We start from the raw sequence: 14549 nt of genomic DNA, 5'->3' as shown, positions 1-14549 counted from the left end.
AATAAACAACGACGCAACGACACTCCGCTATTTTTAATGGGGTTGTTCAAGTAATGTCGGAAAATTAAAAAGTGTAGAAAAATTACGTCACAACTGTATTCAAGTAAAAAAAACATGTATTTAAATACATTCTGCTACATTACTTGAATAACCCCATAAGCCCCTCCCACGATTTCATTTGCACTGCGGCCGCCACATTTCGGTGCAAATGAAATCGTGGGAGGGGCTTAAAAATAGCGGAGTGTCGTTGCGTCGTTGTTTATTTTTGTGCGATCGTATTTTTTCTATAATAATTTCTCGAGTTTTTGAAGAATATATTCGAAAAAAACTTTAAAAGTGAATGAAAAAAGAATTGTTTAACCAGATTTTCAATAAAATTATTCATTTTTGTATTCCAGTATACCAGAAATTACGATAAATATTATTTAAACGTGCGTAACTTTGCGAATAAGAAATAAAACAAGTAGCAGTCAAGATAATAATATCCGTGGAAGCCGCCAAACGGATATTCGCAATTTCGGATATTAGTGAAAAACTCGGATAACGGCTACTTCGGATAAAAATATCCGAAATATTCGATCGGCTGATTCGGATATTTCGGATAATATCCGCCCACTGCTGATCGCAGTTCAAATAAAGCTTAGTCAGTTGGAGTTCCACTGCGTCTTAGTTGGAGTTCCACTGTTCCACTGCGTCGTTGCTTATTTTTGTGCGATCGTGTTTTTCTGATAATATCTTGGAACTTTTAAGAGATCAATTTGGCTTCAGTTGTTTTTCATACTTCCAACGTCAATTCTCATTGATTTTGTATACATTCTCTTGAAAAATACGATTGTTTGTTAAGAGATCGCATAAAAATCTACCAGTCTTTTAGAGACCACGTCAGTCCTTCTGATGGAGTCGATTCTCGATCGTTACTTAGAGCAAAAAAAGCTCTACGAACAAAATGGGTTCAACTTCGAAAATGTCGAAGACCTGGTTATTCGGAATGCTGTATCTGGCAACATACAAGACTTACCCGGTCATCCAAACATCACAGTGAGTTGTCTAGGCACCGTTAAATCAAACATGGTATTTTTAGTCACTGGAAATTTCGAACGTCAAAATCGCAACATTCCGAGGAATGAATGTTTTTGAGCGTGTTCAAGTTCTCGATGCTTCCTCAAACAATCTTAGAGAAGCGGATTTTGAGCAACTTAGGACCAGCTGCCCATCGTTGACGACATTGACACTGAACTACAATCCACTCAATCGATCGAATCATTCCCCTCCGAGAGTTCCCCAATCTGGCTTCTTTGACAATCCATTGCACACTTATCGATGATAGGACTCCACAGGAAAATGCAGCCCGAGTATTTCAAGTACTGCTGCAGCCCAATCTCGAGGTTAACGAGTTCCGTAGAGCCGACGTTGAAGCCGAGATCTTGATTCTCAATCGAGATGAGCCTCGTGGGCCTGATGGGATGCGTATTGGACGCGGAGGACGCGGTGGACGCGGAGATCGGGGCGGATATTTTCAAGAGTAGAAGCTCGATTAATTTGCCCCTCTTAAAATTATCATTTTTTCATTCCTCGTTTTTTTAATTGTATAATCTTAAATTTTTCCGATCTTCAGATCTCCCACATCAATTGATTTCACAATTTTCTCGTTGTATAGTAAAAGATTTCAATATCTACTTCAACTGCTTCAAAATTCGAATAGAGGAACACTTCTTCGATTTTTTATCCGTTGGATTGTAGTATTACTCGATATCCGCACGTTTCATCAAAATTTCGAGTCTGACGAAGATCTGAATTAGTACACTGCAACTTTTTCCTCACGAGGGACGAGGAAAAGTTTTTTCCCGTTTTTTCTTATTAAAACTGATAAATAAATACTTTTTGCAGATGCTAAAACAATTTCCAAGTAAAAAAATTATGTTTTCAGTCGGCAAGCAGCGTGAAAGTGGTCAATGCAATATGATGGATTACGGGAATACAAAACCCAAACTTTTTCCCAAACATGATACATATGATGCTTAGATGCTGACATTACCTGATTTTCATAACGAGACCGCTGAAAAAGTTTTGAGGTTTCCAAAATTCAACTTTTTGTGCGAAAATCTCGACTTTTTCAGCGGTCTCGTTATGAAAATCAGGTAGTCTCAGCATTTAAGCAGCATATGTATCATGTTTCAGAAAAAGTTTAGGTTTTGTATTCCCGTAATCCATCATATTACAATGCCCACTTTCACCGCTGCTTGCCCACTGAATACATGATTTTTTTACTTGGAAATTGTTTTAGCATCTGCAAAAAATATTTATTTATCAGTTTTATTAAGAAAAAACGGGAAAAAGCTGTGAAAAACGAAAGAAAACACGCGGAAAAAAAGCAAGATAAATGGCCGCTGAAACTTGTCGGCCCCTCGGCCATGGCCTAGAAACCACTTTTCCTCGTCCCTCGTGAGGAAAAAGTTGCAGTGTTGGGGTAAAAAACTACGCTGAGCTCGATTTTCAGCTTTTTTGGGGTCTAAAAGCTGCTCTAAAAGCCTAAAAGCCTTAGTTTTAGCTAAAAATCCCAAATATTGTACCTTCAGAGCCCACAACATAATCCATATTCTCAGGATTCCGTCCACATTGCCCAAAATTATTATCACCAATCGCAAAAACGCCCAAATTGGTTCGAATCAGCGAGTGCGCTCTACCGGACGAAATCTCGAGAATTTCGTCGCCGGGAATATTGATTTTCTTTGCGGATATATAATAATCCTGATATTTGTTGATATTCGTCAATTGGCCACCGATCTGGAAGCTAAATTCGTGATTTTTGAGGGTTTTTTGGTATTTTTTACAATTATTAGGGAAAAAAAATCAATAAAAACAGCTGTTTTTTTTTTGATTTTTCGCTGAAAAATCGATTTTTTAGAGCACTTTTTCGTAAAAAAATGGCTTTTTTTTGGCGAAAAACATGAAATTTCTCAAATTTTTCAGAAAAATTGTTTAAAATAGGTAGATTTTTAAATTTTGAGAATTTTCTGTGAGAAATTAGAAAAAAAGGGTTTTGGGAAGAAATTATCGAATTTTCGTTGTTTTTTCTCGGAAAAGTCGGGATTTTTGAGGATTTTCAGTGAAAAACTGCTAAAAATCTGCTTTTTGAAGCTTTTTGGCAACGTTTTATCGATTTTTCGGAAAAATAATGAGAAACCCCCTAATTTTTGTATTTTTATTCAATTTTTCAATGAAAAATCGTATTTTTTCCAATTTTTTTGGGAAAACTCATTTAAAAACGCAATAAAACTGATTTTTTCGATTTTTTTCCAGTTTCTTGAGTTTTTTAATCGATTTTTCAGATTCTTCCGCTCATCTTGACAAATTTAAAGCCCTTTTTCAGAAAAATCCAGCGTTTTTCAGAGTTTTTGGGCCAAAATCGCCAATTTATCGATTTTTCCAGAGAATTTCCTGCGAAAATCCCACCGATTATTAATTCCAGCACCGTAGAGGCGATTTTTCGACGCAAAAAGCGAAAATCCAAAGCCTGAGCTTATAAATTTTTTTATAAAAAGTTTTTCTCAATTTTTCACCCAAAAGATTCAAAAAGCAAGAGCGCTCTATTGGACTCAATTGGCTGCGTACTTGAACGCGTGTAAAACGTTGATTACTCAGTCAACACGATTTACGGAGTGAACAGCCCGCAACGGCGAGCCGTTGTTACATTGCCAATTTATTGATTTTTCTGGAGATTTTGCCAAGTTTTATGCAAAAATTAAAAGGAACCACATATTTCCATCGTTTGTTCGTATTCCGGCTAGTTTAATCCTTAAAACACGAAGAGAGAACGGTTTTTGATTATTAATATATTGCACCCGTGTGTTCTGTTGTTTGTTCGTTTCTGACTAAAACTATCCTCTTCCACGTTTCCATCGGTGTTTTCCGTCGGCCACTTTAGAAATTACTTTAGAAATTCATTTTTATTATGAAAATAGTTCATTTGAGTATGTTTTTTTCATTTCTCCACACTGACGCCGGATTTACCTTTTGTTTTTTGGTTTTTCCTGCATTTTCAACCCATAAACCAGTTATTTATTTCAGGTATGTTGGCTCGTCAAATGATGCTGCCACGTTTGGCTCTCCGCGCAGTGCACACCACCGCCCGTCTGTCCGGAGGACAGGAATTCTACTGGGGACCCGATAAGGCCGCTGGACGCGAGCTCGTCGGATACGGAGCAAATGGAGATAACGTACGCCTTGTTTATTTTATAAATTTTAAATTTAATTAATTTATTTTTCAGATCTACCAAGATCGTCTCGACTACTGGTATCCAGCTATTCGATTCCGCAAGGAGGACAGTGTGATTGCCCCAATTCGCGCCAAGGAGCAAGCCGACTGGAAGAACTTGTCTGCTGAGGAGAAGAAGCTCTGTTAGTATTCAATTTTCCTCGACAAACTTGAAAATGTTGCTAAGTTTTCAGTGTACCGCTACAGCTTCCGTCAAACGCTGTCCGAATTCGAGGCTCCAACCGGATACTGGAAGGTGATCTCCGCCGTTATCCTCTCCGTGCTCGGACTTTGCACCTATTATGCTGTTCTTCTCAACGTCTGCGTGTACCCAGAACTGCCGCCAACCTTCCAGAACGAGTACAAGGAGGCTCAGGTTGAGCGTGCGCTTGTGCTCGAGAAGGGACAATTCCTCGGTGCACCGACACACTACGATTACGAGAACAAGAAGTGGAAGTAAAATATAGAGATTCAGCAGAAATAAAATAAAATTTTTTTGTAGCTTCTTTCTCGTTTTTATAATTCTCTCTTGGTTGTCGTCGCTCCCCCCGCCCCATCACTCTCTCGTCAAACATTCAAGCTTACCTTCTTCTTCATCGCCCCAACCCTCATCTGAAACCTAGATAAGCTGTAAATCTCTCCTAGCGGTCGAACGCACTGACCAATTCTTTCGTCTCCCCCAATTTTTTCTTCAAATTTTCCAAGTGGTTCGGCTTCTTGAGAGATGGGCTGCCCTGTAAACCAGAAATAAATAGATTGAATGTTGCTGTTAAATCCAGGAGGCAATAATTTATTTATTTCTTTACAAAAGTGAAATTTTAGTTTGACACTCGGAGATAGCGGGTAGTAGCGAGGAAAATGGTTCGGGTTGGGGAGAATCTGATTTAAATTGTGACATTTTCAGGATTTTCGTCATTAAGTGATCCGATTTTTGCGATGCGTCCGATTCGTTTCCATCGGTTTCTGGAAGTTGAGCAGTTGAAATTGTGGAAGCACTTTTCGATAGACTGGATGGCTTCCCAACTCGCTTGATCTTCCCGAACAGTGCACCCATCGCAGCCATCGATTTTCTATGAACCGACATTTGAGGGATCTGAAACTTCTAATTCTAGATTTTGAAAATCTCAAGCCACCCAAACCGTAATCTTTGCCACCGGAACAACTGAACCTTCAGCGCCAGTCAGCATATTCCTGCCAACCTGAATCTGCTCAGCGACCGACGAAATATACTCATTGGCTTCTTCCAAGGATTTCAGACGGATTGCAGTATTATTAAATAACCGAACAGTAGATGGCCTCCAAATGAATACACCTTCGAGAGTTTCCAGTCGAGCACATTGTCGATTATTTCCAGATGTTCCTGTTTGAATAGTATTGATATCTTCCAGCGCAACGATTTGCACATCAGTCATCTTTTCTCCATCGATTTCATAGGTTACAATATACAAATTGGAGCGGGTTAATATGACGACTGTGTCGATTTCATCGCTACTTTGGAATGCGTTAATCAATCCCCAGCCAGCGATGACAGTTTGCTGGGTTGGAACCAGGAATTGTATGGTTTCAGTCACCATTCGACTGATATTCTCTTCTTCTTCCTTCTCATTTTCCTCTTCTTCTGCATTTTCGTCGGCTTCCGTTTGTCCTGTCACTATATTGATGGCTTTTTGGCGTTGAGCATCTTTGGTGTGTGTTAGGTAGTATCTGAAAACGGAAAATTGTGTAGTTTGTAGTGTGAGAATGTTTTTGAATTAGAAAAAATGTATTGAAAATGAACATTTGAGGCGGAAATTGACATTCGGTTGAGGATGAGAGACTACAAACTACAAAATTTGGGTGAGGCTACAAGATTCTGTAGTTTGTAGTGTGAATTTTGTGCTTTTTTATTTTCTTGAATTGTAAAAAAGTGTATTGAAAATGAACATTTGAGGCGGAAATTGATATTTGGTTGAGGCAGAGACTTGGTTGAGGCTACGAGATTCTGTAGTTTGTAGTGTGAGCCTCAACCAATATTCCTAGTGATTTTCTGGTGTTTTTAACTCGGAAAACTATTTAATGCTTATTTTTTTAGGGCAGAAATACTTTTTTTAGTTTAAAGTTTCAGGTTTTTAGAACAAAAATCGATTTTTCCAGCCAAATTTGTTATTTTTTCTTTCAAAAATACTCGATTCAAGGAAAAAAATGTGATTTTTTACCGAAAAATTCGAAAAAAATAACTTATGATCAACTTTGGTGAGGCTCACAAAGAGTGTAGTTTGTAGTGTTAGCCTCACCCAAAACTAATTTTCTGGTTGAGGCTGTCAGAATTCTGTAGTTTGTAGTGTGAGCCTCAACCAAGTCGATTTTAATCGAATTTTCGCCATTTTTTCTAGCTTCCCGTACCTCGATGCACTATTATATCCATCTTTCATGACCCCCATCAGCTTCCGCTCTCCATTCCTCGTCACATCTCCCTTCAGCGCGGCGGTTCCGGCGTATTGCGTCGATATCACATCTCCATTATCAGCCCACATCGTTTGCATCGTCTGTACGAGCACTTCGGGCGGTTCGCACAGCGGTCCGAAGATTCCGAGGCGTTGAGCCTGCTGTAACACTACAAACAGGGAGATTTGGCCCTGAACAAGATTCGTTCGGTCCAGACAGTCGATACAGTTGGTTCGGACGACGCCTTTTTGGGATTGAACCACTTCTCCGGTTTTGTCGACCCAGCAGAAGCCAATGGTTTTCAGTGTTTCTTCCATTGAGGAGATAAGCGTTTGGAGCTGGAATTTGGAACGTTTTTTAGAAAAAAAATGTTTTAAAAATTAACATTTGAGGCGGAAATTGACATTTGGTTGAGGCTGAGAGACTACAAACTACAAAATTTGGGTGAGGCTACAAGATTCTGTAGTTTGTAGTGTGAGCCTCAACCAATATGAAAACTATTTAATACTCATTTTTCTCGGGCAGAAATACTTTTTTTTGTCTAAAAATACGACTTACTGTTTCAAAGTGACTCTAGAAAGTTAGCAATCTTGAAGAAATTTTGAAAGTTTCAGGTTTTTAGAACAAAAATCGATTTTTGGGGAGAAAATTTGGGTGAGGCTACAAGATTCTGTAGTTTGTAGTGTGAGCCTCAACCAATATTTTCAGTGATTTTCGGAAGTTTTTAACTCGGAAAACGATTTAATACTCATTTTTTTAGTTTATAAATACGATTTTCTGTTTCAAAGACACTCTAGAAAAACTTTGGGTGAGGCTCCCAAAATCTGTGTAGTTTGTAGTGTTAGCCTCACTCAAACTACAACGCTTACTTTTTGAAAATAGAGCCTTCTATAATGAAAAGTTTCAGGTTTTTAGAACAAAAATCGATTTTTCCAGCAAAATTTGTTATTTTTTCTGTCAAAAAAACTTGATTTTAGAAAAAATGTGAGTTTTTTTACTGGAAAATCAGAAAAAACATATGGGTGAGGCTCTCAAAATTTTGTAGTTTGTAGTGTGAAGCCCCACTCAATTCAATTTTATTCGAATTTTATTTTCAATCAAAAAATTTTACTTTTTGAAAATTAAGCCCTCTACAATGCTGATGCAAATCAAACGAGAAAAACGTGACGTCATTATCATCGGCCTTCACACAATGCTCCAGAAACCTCTGAGCCAGCGGAAGCTCTCTGCCACGTTGATCCACGAGGCTTACCGCCACAAGAGGAGTGTCGTAGTGGGCTTTAAGCCGTTTAAAATGCTCCGTGAACACGCCATGCGTCTCCTCCACAGATCTATTGATAATTAGCGGTGGGCGATACTTGAAGCCACGCTGAGACCAGAATACGGGAATCGAGCCGCGGCACTGCACAAAACTGAGCTCATGCTCGAAAATGTTCAAAATGAGCTCAGTTTCCACGAAGTTTGCCACGTTGGAAGCCTCGTCGATGCCACGTCGTAGGTAGCGGGCTCCCGCGCGGCGGGTAGATCGTCGGGAAATTATTGTGATTGTCAGATAGGCGTTTATCTGGAAATTTATTCAATAATCTAATTATTTAATTAATTTGTGGGATTTTTTAATACCTGATCCGTAATTTCCAGCTGACTTGTGGCCACATATCCTTGCATAATTGGGCATGTGAATTTATCGGAAATTTTGGCTTCTCCCAGGTTTCCCACCATCCTCTTATTCCAAAAAAACGAATCCTCCGACGTATGAGCCTCACGCTTCTCGAAATACTTTTGTGAGGATATTGTGACGTCACGGCTTCGACAAAAGTAGAAATCCTTCGAATCATTGAACAGCTTGAGCACATCATCCAGTAAAGCCGGACGGGGCTCGGCTTTTGTCACTTTTTCCGCGAAAAACTTCATTATTTTCTCGGTTCCTTGCTTTAATTTAGTGCCGGAGCCCGGGGTGATTTGAGATTTTATCACGGAGCCATCGGATTTCACATTTATCGCGATAACCCGCTCGATTCTCCGGATTGAATGGGAGCTCTCGGCTGACGTTCCTCTATAACACGCTACCACCGAACTATCGACGACGAAAAACAGAAAATGCTGCTCGTCAAACGATATTTTTCCGATCAAAAACTCGACGTTTCCGCACAAAACCACATCTTGATCGAGGATTTCCAGCGATTCTTCCGGTTTTTCCAGTACTTTCCCATTTCTGCGATCAAATTCCACACGTTCTCCTTGTTCTTCGAGTATTAAAGCTGTTGGTGTTGTGTAAATTATCATCTGAAAACAAAGCGATTTTTTTTTGAAGTCAAGAAGAAGTTGTAACTCACTTTTCCAGTAGTTTTCCGGCAATTTTCCACTATTTACTTTGTAATTCTAACACGCCGATTTCGGAAATCAGCAATTTAGCATTTGGAAATAAAAAATTTGGTCTTTGTTTGTACAAATCGTCCCGTTTTGTGAGTCATCTCGGCGAAAATAAACACAAAAGAAAAATAATGCAAGTATGCTCCGTTGAACTTTCTTAAAGGCGCATGGATTTATCTCGATGGGTCTCGCCACGATTAGGGAATTGCAATGGAGTTTTCCATTTTTATCCTAAAAATTTTTACGCTTTTCCAATGGAAATTTGTGATTTTTTCGTAAATTTTTATTTTTTTTCATTTAAAAAATATTTTTTCAATGTGTAAATCGTATAATTATCATGTTTTCTCTCTGAAATAAAGCTCCTACTATGATTTTTATGCATTTTTCCTTATAATTCTTGTGTTCTCAGTTTCTAGTTTAATTTTAAAATTAAGATTTTTCAGGTAATCCAGTCAAGTCGCGATGGCTCCAAAGAACGAGAAGAAGTCCCGCAGCACCATCAACGAGGTCGTCACCCGTGAATACACCATTCACATCCACGCCCGCATCAGAGGAATGTAAGTTTACACTATTTTCCATCTTTCGCTCAAATTTCCTGCTCACATGCTAACACGTGCTCCACCTGGAAGCGGTGTGTTGGCCCACGCCTGTCATCGCAGCTCTTTAATGAGCAGGTTCTAGCCCGAACCGCGGTGGCCGGACTAACGGAGCTTACCCGCCTCGTTTTCTGGTGAGTGGCTCTCTCCAGAAACGCCGTTCGTTTCTCATTCGAGAATCGGACGGAGATCTCAGGGGCATCCTCAAATTCGGTTGAAATATAGCGGGAAATCAGAGGTAAAAATGATGATTTTGCGAAGTTCTTATCCAATAATGCGTTTTCAGCGGATCCAAGAAGCGTGCTCCACGTGCCATCGACGAGATCAAGAAGTTCGCCAAGATCCAGATGAAGACCAACGATGTGCGTGTCGACACCAAGCTCAACAAGTTCATCTGGTCCAAGGGAATCAAGAACGTTCCATACAGAGTTCGTGTCCGTCTCTCCCGCCGCCGTAACGAGGATGAGGACTCCGCTCAAAAGCTCTACACCCTCTGCACCTACGTTCCATGCACCAACTTCCACGGACTCACCAACGTCAACGTTGACAGCGAGGAATAAGTATTGTTGATTCAATAAAATTGTTGTTACCTTTAATAAAAAAGGTTTTGATTTTCGAGGTTGGGGGAGAACAGAAGCTGTTTCAGAGGTTGCTTTCACTCGAATTTTCTGTCGTTTTTCCCTTGAAAACAGTATTTCTCCTTCGAAAAGGCTCTAGTACGGATTCCTAGTAGTGGGATTTTCAATCGATTCTCGAATATTTGCAGCCACGTGGTCAGATTTGTCTGCTTTAGAGTCCTCATTCAGATTTTTTAAAAAAGTTTCGAATGCTCTCATTTATTCAAACAAAGAATAATCAGTCCTTATCAACCTTGCACGTGGCAACTGGAGCCTTGATGGTAACGTGATCGGCAGAGGCGATGAAGATTTGGAGAAGGATCTGGAATGTTCTAGGTTTACACAAATCCTGAAGAAATTGAAACTTACAGCGATGAGGACGAAGACACGACGGAACATGTTGAGGAAGTGGTGGATGATGGATTTTCGGACAAAAACTGGGAATCTTTTATACTGGAACGTTTATTGCACCCGCGGGGTGCTAAACCATTCGTTTTTTGCATACTTTTTTAGGGGGTTTTTGCAATTTCTAGCGTTTGCAGTTCAGGTCGAAGATCGGAAGTTCAGTTGGAAAAGCTGGAAATTTCATGGTTTTTGAAAGAAATAAAAGCAAAAAAAAAAGAAACGTTTCTGCAAAAATCCACGTCATAAAAAATTTATGACGTGGATTTTCTTACCGCAATTATTCAGAAGCAGGATTTTTTGTGAGAAATGTTGATTTTCAGGTTCAAAAGCGGCAGGATATCTGAATTCATGAATATTGAAGAAAAAAAATTTTGAAACGTTTTTCAGCCCCAGATATTAATTTAAAAACATTTTCATATCAAAATTCGATTTCAGCGCCTAATTTTACCCCTTCCGCTTTTTTTCCCGAGCCGCTAGCTCAATTTTTGAGTTACCGGGGTACTGTAGCTTCGAAAGTACGCAAACACCAACTACAGTACCCCAATACACCGAATTTTACGAAAATTGCGATTTGATCGCTGAAAATTGGGTCATAGGCGTAAAAGGTACGAGGAATTCGAAAATCAAAATGAAAACTTTCAGAAAATTTTTTGAATGCCTGAAATTTAAGTATTTTTGAAATATTTCACATTTTCTGTCAGAAATCAAAATTTTTAAACAATTTCATGCATAAAATTGAATTCTCCGTTCAATTTCACCCTTTCCGCACTTATTCCTGAGGCGCTATCTCAATTTTTAAGTTTTCCGGGTTACTGTAGCTTCGAAAGTACGCAAACACCGACTACAGTACCAAAATACACCGAATTAGACGCCATTTCCGAATTCAGATCCTAAAATTGGGCTATAGGCGTAAAAATAGGTGGGGAGTTCAAAAATCAATATGAAAATTTTCAGAAAATTTTCTAAACGGCTGAAATTTAAGATTTTTTGGGAAAATATCGAATTTCTGCATATTGTTTTGAATTTCATGGTTTCTTATTAACAAATTCAAATTCTTCGCCAAAATTCACACACGGTACACTTTTTCCCGAGCCGCTAACTCGATTTTGAAAGTTTCTGGGTTACTGTAGCTTTGAAAGTACGCAAACACCGACTACAGTACCCCAAAACACCGAATTTGACGGAAATTGCGATTTGAAAGCTTAAGATCGCGTTATAGGGGTAAAAAAGTGCAAGGAATTCAAAAATCAATATGAAAATTTCCAAAAAAAATTTTGAACCGCTGAAATTTGAGAAAGTTCGGGGGATTTTTGATTTTTTTTTTGAAAATAATGTTTTTCTCGAAAATCTTTGGCACAAAAATAGAACATTAACGAGAGGTTTATTAATTTGAAAAAAAATATGAAAAATTTGATTTTTTCAGAATCTAACAAATTTTAGGAACAAAAAAATTTCCCAAAAAAAATTGTTTTCCTCCAACCAACAAATTGAGTGGTATCTCCTTTTCCCGCAAACAGATAATAAAACAGTTTTCTCTCTGTACTCTCTAATTCTCTCTCCATCTCTCTCCTTAAAATAACCGGTCCAAGTGGTTGGCGGGGGGGGGGGGGGGTGCGCGGAGGCCTTTCTCTGCATCTCTGCGTCTCTACTCTCTCTCTATCTCTCTCGTCTTTTATTCCAATACAGTCACAGAAACATGTACGAACAACAATACATTTCTCGGCTTGACCCAAATCTTTCGATTATTCCGAAAAAAAATTTTTTTGGAAATTTTGCATTTTGTCTAATAATTTATAAGACCTATAAGATTTCATAAATCTTAAGATTTTTATCGCACTTTTTCCTATTTCTTCCCCTTTTCTCTTCACTCTCTTATCCCTCAGTTTCCACGTGGGCAATACCTTTTCCCACAGGGACTCTGCCTTTTTTGCCTATAACTTGAAAAACGTTATAGCTAGAAAAAAGTTGTAAACTAAAAATTTGTAGGTTATGTAATTTGCTATAGTTCAGTAGTTAACAAATGTTTGATAGGATTCATTAAAAAAAGTTGTGAATGTTTAAAAAACTTTTGCAAAAAAAAATTTTTTTTGGTCGAGGAAAAAATTGGCATCTCAAAAACTAAAAGAGCTATCAAAATTTTGCCAACTAACAATATGTAGCCCTTGAAATTTCCTATTTTTTGATTAAAAAAACTTTTTAGTAGGATTAATAAAAAAAGGCTCTGGATGGTTTTTTTTTCAAAAAAATTTTTTGAAATTTTTTTAAAACTCGATTCCCTCCAAAACTAAAAAAAGCTATCAAAAAGTTGCTAACTGACATAATATAGCTCTTATTATTATCTATATTTTGATAATTTACTACTTTTTCAAGCTTTTTTTTTTAGTTTTTGAGAAATTCTGGTTTTAACAAATTGAAAAAAACACTATATATATTTTTTTAAGTTCAAAGTGTTATTTTTCGAAATTATTTTGAAAAGAAACTTTAAATATTAATGTGGAATGAATTATAAAAGTATTGTACCATAAAAAAGTTTATTTGAAAATTTTTCAAACATTCCAAAAAAAAAATTTTTTTTCAAAATGTTTTTTTTTACGATCTAGGTAAAAACTGAAATATCTCAAAATCTAGAAGACCTAGAAAAAATGTGTCCACTAATAAAACGTAGCTTTTAAAATTCTCTATAAGTTGATAGTTGACACCTTTTTTCCAGCTACACCAGTTTTTGAGTTACAAAGGTTTTCCAATTGGTGAGGCCCAGAGGCCCAGCGCCTCCACCAATCTTTAAAGCCTTGTATCTCAAAAACTAAAAAAGCCAAAAAAAGTTTTTAACTAACAAAATGTAGAAAATTTTACGGGCTATATTTTGTTAGTTGAAAACTTTTTTCTAGCTCTTTTAGTTTTTGAGATATGGGAGTTTTTCCGAGGCAACTTTAAAAATCTCTCCCTCTTTCCCCCTATCCCCCTATTCCCTGTCTAATGACCAAAGAACGATGACTCATATGTCCTTTTGGCAGCCAATTATAAAAAATTAATTCCTCTCGAAAAAAAAATCATTGAAACATCCGAAGCTCCGCCCATTTACGTCATCAAGTGACCGTTTGAAAGATCGCGGTGAGACCATCATCAAATATTTGTGAGGTGTATTGATAAAAGACCCCGGGATTATTAATGTTTTTGAAACAAATACTATGACTCAGTAGGAGGGTTTTGAAGCTTTTACGGAGAATTTGTGAATTTTATTGAAAAAAAAATTTTTTGCAAAAAAAATTGTTTTCTTCATTTTCTAGTTTTTTCTTTCAAAAAATATTTTTTTACATATTATTTTAATTTTTCTGTAATATAAAAATCAATAAATTTTGAGAAAAAATCAAAATTTTTCTCCAAAAAAATTTTTAAAAAATTCTATTTTTTGGCAAATTTTTTTCTCCATTTTCTAGTTTTTTCGAAAAAAAAAAATTATTTTACACACTATTTCAAGTTTTTTAAATAAAAAAAATCAATAATTTTTTGAGAACAAAATCAATTTTTATTCCAAAAAAAAAAAAAAAAAGGTTTTTTTTTAAATTTTTTTCTCCATTTTCGAGTTTTTCTTTCAAAATTATATTGTTTTAAACATTATTTTAAACTTTTTTGAACATAAATATCAATAAATTTTGGGCAAAAATCAATATTTTTCCAAAAAAAATTTAGTAAAAAGTTTTGCTCTATTTTCGAGTATTTTCTTATTCTTACCCAATTTTTTAAATTTTTATTTAAAAAAATAGCGTTTCAAGTACATTTTCTTTAGTTTTTAGAAAATAAAATAAATAATTTTGGGAGAAAATCAATTTTTTCAAAAAAATTTGAAAAAATTCCAAAAAAAAAAATAATTTTTTTTGGAAT

At 36.9% G+C, this 14549-nt stretch overlaps 4 protein-coding genes, 1 long non-coding RNA gene and 1 pseudogene across 8 annotated transcripts; 3 read left to right on the top strand and 3 right to left on the bottom strand.

Annotated features, from left to right (window-relative positions):
* Nucleotides 1–864: 864 nt before the first annotated feature.
* W09C5.12 (Leucine Rich repeat-containing domain protein) lies at nt 865–1675 on the top strand. Its single transcript, NM_001265281.2, has 2 exons — nt 865–1038; nt 1082–1675. The coding sequence occupies exons 1-2, from the start codon at nt 895–897 to the stop codon at nt 1322–1324; spliced, it is 387 nt and encodes a 128-aa protein (NP_001252210.1). The 5' UTR covers nt 865–894; the 3' UTR covers nt 1325–1675.
* Nucleotides 1432–3766, bottom strand: W09C5.9 (annotated as a pseudogene). Its single transcript has 4 exons — nt 3754–3766; nt 3454–3514; nt 2571–2791; nt 1432–1547 (listed from the first exon to the last, which is right to left on the bottom strand). Coding segments are annotated over exons 1-4 (411 nt in total).
* A 302-nt stretch (nt 3767–4068) lies between these two features.
* Nucleotides 4069–5026, top strand: cox-4 (Cytochrome c oxidase subunit 4). Its single transcript, NM_060993.5, has 3 exons — nt 4069–4217; nt 4269–4398; nt 4450–5026. Exons 1-3 carry the CDS (start codon nt 4086–4088, stop codon nt 4713–4715), a joined length of 528 nt encoding a protein of 175 aa, NP_493394.1. The 5' UTR covers nt 4069–4085; the 3' UTR covers nt 4716–5026.
* Nucleotides 5027–5029: 3 nt separating this feature from the next.
* On the bottom strand, nt 5030–9188 carry sac-2 (the record flags this gene model as incomplete). Of its 3 annotated transcripts, NM_001265277.2 has the most annotated exons (6): nt 5030–5348; nt 5395–5959; nt 6638–7017; nt 7791–8243; nt 8300–8962; nt 9013–9188. In NM_001265277.2, the coding sequence occupies 5 exons, from the start codon at nt 8960–8962 to the stop codon at nt 5058–5060; spliced, it is 2352 nt and encodes a 783-aa protein (NP_001252206.1). The 3 variants fall into 3 exon arrangements, with proteins under 3 accessions (NP_001252206.1, NP_001364672.1, NP_001252208.1); NM_001377672.2 differs by lacking the exons at nt 7791–8243; nt 8300–8962; nt 9013–9188 and having other exon boundaries at nt 5058–5348; nt 6638–6996; NM_001265279.3 differs by lacking the exons at nt 6638–7017; nt 7791–8243; nt 8300–8962; nt 9013–9188 and having other exon boundaries at nt 5058–5348; nt 5395–5829.
* Nucleotides 9189–9492: 304 nt separating this feature from the next.
* On the top strand, nt 9493–10248 carry rpl-31 (Large ribosomal subunit protein eL31). The gene is made up of 2 exons (NM_060990.8): nt 9493–9606; nt 9932–10248. The coding sequence occupies exons 1-2, from the start codon at nt 9512–9514 to the stop codon at nt 10203–10205; spliced, it is 369 nt and encodes a 122-aa protein (NP_493391.1). The 5' UTR covers nt 9493–9511; the 3' UTR covers nt 10206–10248.
* A 221-nt stretch (nt 10249–10469) lies between these two features.
* Nucleotides 10470–10673, bottom strand: linc-1. The gene is made up of 2 exons (NR_131395.1): nt 10632–10673; nt 10470–10584 (listed from the first exon to the last, which is right to left on the bottom strand). It is a non-coding gene; the product is annotated as a long non-coding RNA linc-1 (long non-coding RNA).
* Between the last annotated feature and the right edge of the window lie 3876 nt (nt 10674–14549).

This window comes from Caenorhabditis elegans, chromosome I (assembly GCF_000002985.6).
Source record: "Caenorhabditis elegans chromosome I".
NCBI classification, from domain to species: domain Eukaryota; kingdom Metazoa; phylum Nematoda; class Chromadorea; order Rhabditida; family Rhabditidae; genus Caenorhabditis; species Caenorhabditis elegans.
This window is presented reverse-complemented; position numbering and strand designations above follow the sequence as displayed.